The 3233-nt window shown below is 52.1% G+C and overlaps 1 protein-coding gene across 1 annotated transcript in view; it reads left to right on the top strand.

The window, feature by feature from the left end:
* Positions 1-267: 267 nt before the first annotated feature.
* Positions 268-3233, top strand: part of LOC104537196 (electrogenic sodium bicarbonate cotransporter 1-like) — a gene marked incomplete at both ends in the record, with an annotated part of 5585 nt that continues 2619 nt past the window's right edge. Inside the window, one exon of the mRNA XM_010180009.1 lies at positions 268-340. Coding sequence (XP_010178311.1) covers positions 268-340 — 73 coding nt within the window. The remainder of the gene's footprint in view (positions 341-3233) is intronic.

Raw genomic sequence — 3233 nt, forward strand, 5'->3', positions numbered from 1 at the left:
CCTCCTCGCTCAGGAGCTGATCCACACACAGAAGGAGCTAAGACTGCACAAAAACTGCTCTGATACTCAAAAAAAATACACATATGATGCTCAGTCAGGAAGAAGACACCTGCCCGGTGCTGCTGGCTTGTAATCACCCATCTGCCTTGGAAATGTGGCTGCAAAAATGAGGGTTTTGGGGTTTCTGTTGGTTTCGAGTACCCTGAGAGGGCATGAAAGCAGAGTAAAAGCTGCAGACACAGCCCTAACCCAGCGGTTTTGTTGCAGGGAGCAGAGGGTGACCGGAGTCATCGTCTTCATCCTGACCGGGGTGTCTGTCTTCATGGCTCCCATCCTGAAGGTGAGCATATCCCCTCCTCCTCCTGCTCCCAGGGCTCACGGGTACCAGCAATGGGATATTTCTATGCTATTAAACCAGCTGAAGCATGGAAAAGGGGATTAGTGAGTGTGGTTTTACTGTCTTACACAAGCTTAAATACAAACTTTTTGGAAGGAAGGAGTAACGTCGTCGTAGTGTGCTCGATAGTAACAGTGGCTGGCGGTTTGGGGCTCTGGTTTTTTCATTTGAAGGTATTTTTTTTTTCTTCCATGTTTGTGTAATGTGAAGTCTTCTTTTATTTTGGACTCTTACGCTTCTGCTGTGCCTGTGTTTTATGGAAAATAGGTTGTGGGTAAAGCTCGAGAGCCTGTTGGTGATGGGAGGATGGTTGGCAACACGGAAGAGCTGCTGGGTGGAGGAATGTGTGTGCAAGGAAGGAACATTTGCATTGACCTGTGTGTACAAATACACACGAGTTAAGTCTGTTGACGCATACACAAACCCAGATGTTCCTGGACTGGGTTTGTCCTCCTGTGCTGAGCCGTGGGAGCACAGCTCTGCAGCACCGTCCTGGGGTCCTCCAGCAGCCAAAAATGGCTTTGTACCATCGTGGAATTGAAAAAGCCCTTAAGATCACGGAGTCCAGCCGTAACCAAAGAGCTTTGCTGTGTTGCTCTGGAGAAAGCACAGAGCAAGAGCATTTCTAAGCCGTGTGTCACAGCTGCACCTGGCTGAGGGGATTTGGAGCCTGCAGACATCTCAGTTTCCCATCCATCCTGAGGTCTGGAGGAGAAAACGGGTCCTGCAGACGCCACCAGTAATGGGGAGCCCAGTCCTGCGGTACACATCAATTGTCACAGCCACGTTTTCAGCGTCTTCTATGTGTACCTGAAGAAATCCTTCATTTGGGGCTTACTGATGGGCTGTCTGGTGATCTACAGAGCTGGTGGCAGCGAGCAGAGCCTGCAGCTGCTGCTGGTAGCCCATGGGGACAACTTTGGCCAAAAATCTTTGGCACTGTGGCCATTGCTATAGCAGGTGCCTGGTACACCTCAGCGAGGGGAAAAGAGCCAGCACAGCAGTCACATCTTCATTCGTTTAGGCTGGATCCTCCCAAAACAGCACGTCCCTGATGGCTCAGGAGCGATGCCCAGCGCAGCCGTATGGAAAGCAGGTTTCTGGGGGAAGCAGCGACTTCTTAATTGCCATAATTGATTTTTCTCTTGCGAGTTTAGCCAAAGCTTTGCACAGATGTGCTGCTGCTGCACCACTTCGTCTAGGTGGGCAGCTGTTTGCCCAGCCCTGAATTCTGTAGCCGCAGAGGATCCTCAGATCACTGAATGAAACAGGAAAAGCTGCTCATCCGTTCCCTGGGGAGGATGCTGCCATCTCCAGGGATGAAGATTTAAGTGGTGCTGAGATGTCAGCTGCAGAGGTCCATCTCCAGAGCAGAACTTGCCAAAATGCTACCATAAACAGCGGCACCGTCCGTCACAAGGCAGTGGCAGAGCAGATGAGCATCTGGAGAAGCGTTTTTTGGAAGAGGCTTTTGGAGATGGGGAGGTTGGAAGGAGCAGGGGCTGAAGGTGAGGGGAGGAGGCAGGCAGAGAGCAGTGATGCTGCCAGTGTGTGAAACAGAGGAAGTGGCCTAAAACAGCCAGTGCTTTCCTATTCTTGATTGCTAAGGCTGTTTTCACAGCTAGTGAATTTGTGCACCTCGGGCACAGCTTCCTCCTCTGCACACGCAGGCGTTTCCGCACCCTTAATTTAACGCCTGGCCGCAATAATCCTCTTTGTGAGTCCACACGGCCTTTCCTTGCAAGATCTCCCTCCCTCTGTTCCTCCGGGGTCTCTGGTTTCCCCTGTTATTGTTTCATTTGGTAGTGATTTGCCTGTGCTATCCGACGAATCCCCATGGGAAGGTCCTGGCAGGACGATGAGCGGGCACGCTCCGGCCCACGCGCCAGCCAGAAGGACCTGGCAGCCTTTCAGGACCTTTAGCAAGCTCCGGCGGCAGGGCCCTCCGCTCTGCGTTGCACAAATCTCCTCACACCAGCGGCAAGTTGAACCTTTAACCACCCCAAATTCAATCAAAGGGGCACGCCACAGTCATCCCATCGTTGGTTCTGGTGGGGTTGGTGGGGTTCGCGCTGGTTTTGGACGCCGCCGTGGGTGCTCTCCACAGGAACGTCCTTATCCCTGCTGGCAGAGTGACGGGCCCTTGTCTGTAAACCCATTTTTAACTCAGTTGGCCAGCAGCAGGTTTGCTCTGAGCACCGAAGCCAGCGACCCCATAGGCACTGAATGAGTTTGCCGAAAGAAAAATGATCCAAAATGAAGGCGCCGCTCGCTCCTCTGCGGGATGAGGGACCCAGCTTTCACCCAGGGATGGTTTGCAGCGTGGAATGATGAAATCAGATTTGGACTTCTTCTTTTTTTCCTTAAAAACCAAAAGAAATAGAAAGGGAGGGGATGTCTGGTCCCTCAGATCCCTTGAACCCCTTGGACACCCCAGCTCTGTCAACCCCTGTGCGTCCTCCATGCGTGGGGATGGATGGCAGCCCCTCAAATCTAGAGTAAAATACTCGGTTTTAAAGTCAAATACTGAAGCAAATCCTTCCAGGAAGCAAATAAAGGCAGTGGAGGGATAAATTAGAAATGAAGGAGCTCGCAGGAGGTGATGGAGAGTGAGATTTGGGTGAGGGACGGAAAAAATGGCCTCGGACAGCATTATAGGGCCTGGTGACTTTTGTGCTTGTAAGCGATGGATGACGTGGTGGGGAATAGGTAAAACCGCGAGTCACCGCTGTGTCATTTGCTGGTTTAAGGAGTTACAGGAGCAAACACGACAGAAAGGCTCCCCCTCAGCAGTGCTGGGGACTTTGGCCGCGCCGTGCCTGCCGTTCAGTGGCAG

The sequence above is a fragment of the Mesitornis unicolor genome, unplaced genomic scaffold (assembly GCF_000695765.1).
Source record: "Mesitornis unicolor isolate BGI_N332 unplaced genomic scaffold, ASM69576v1 scaffold16362, whole genome shotgun sequence".
NCBI classification, from domain to species: Eukaryota; Metazoa; Chordata; class Aves; order Mesitornithiformes; family Mesitornithidae; genus Mesitornis; species Mesitornis unicolor.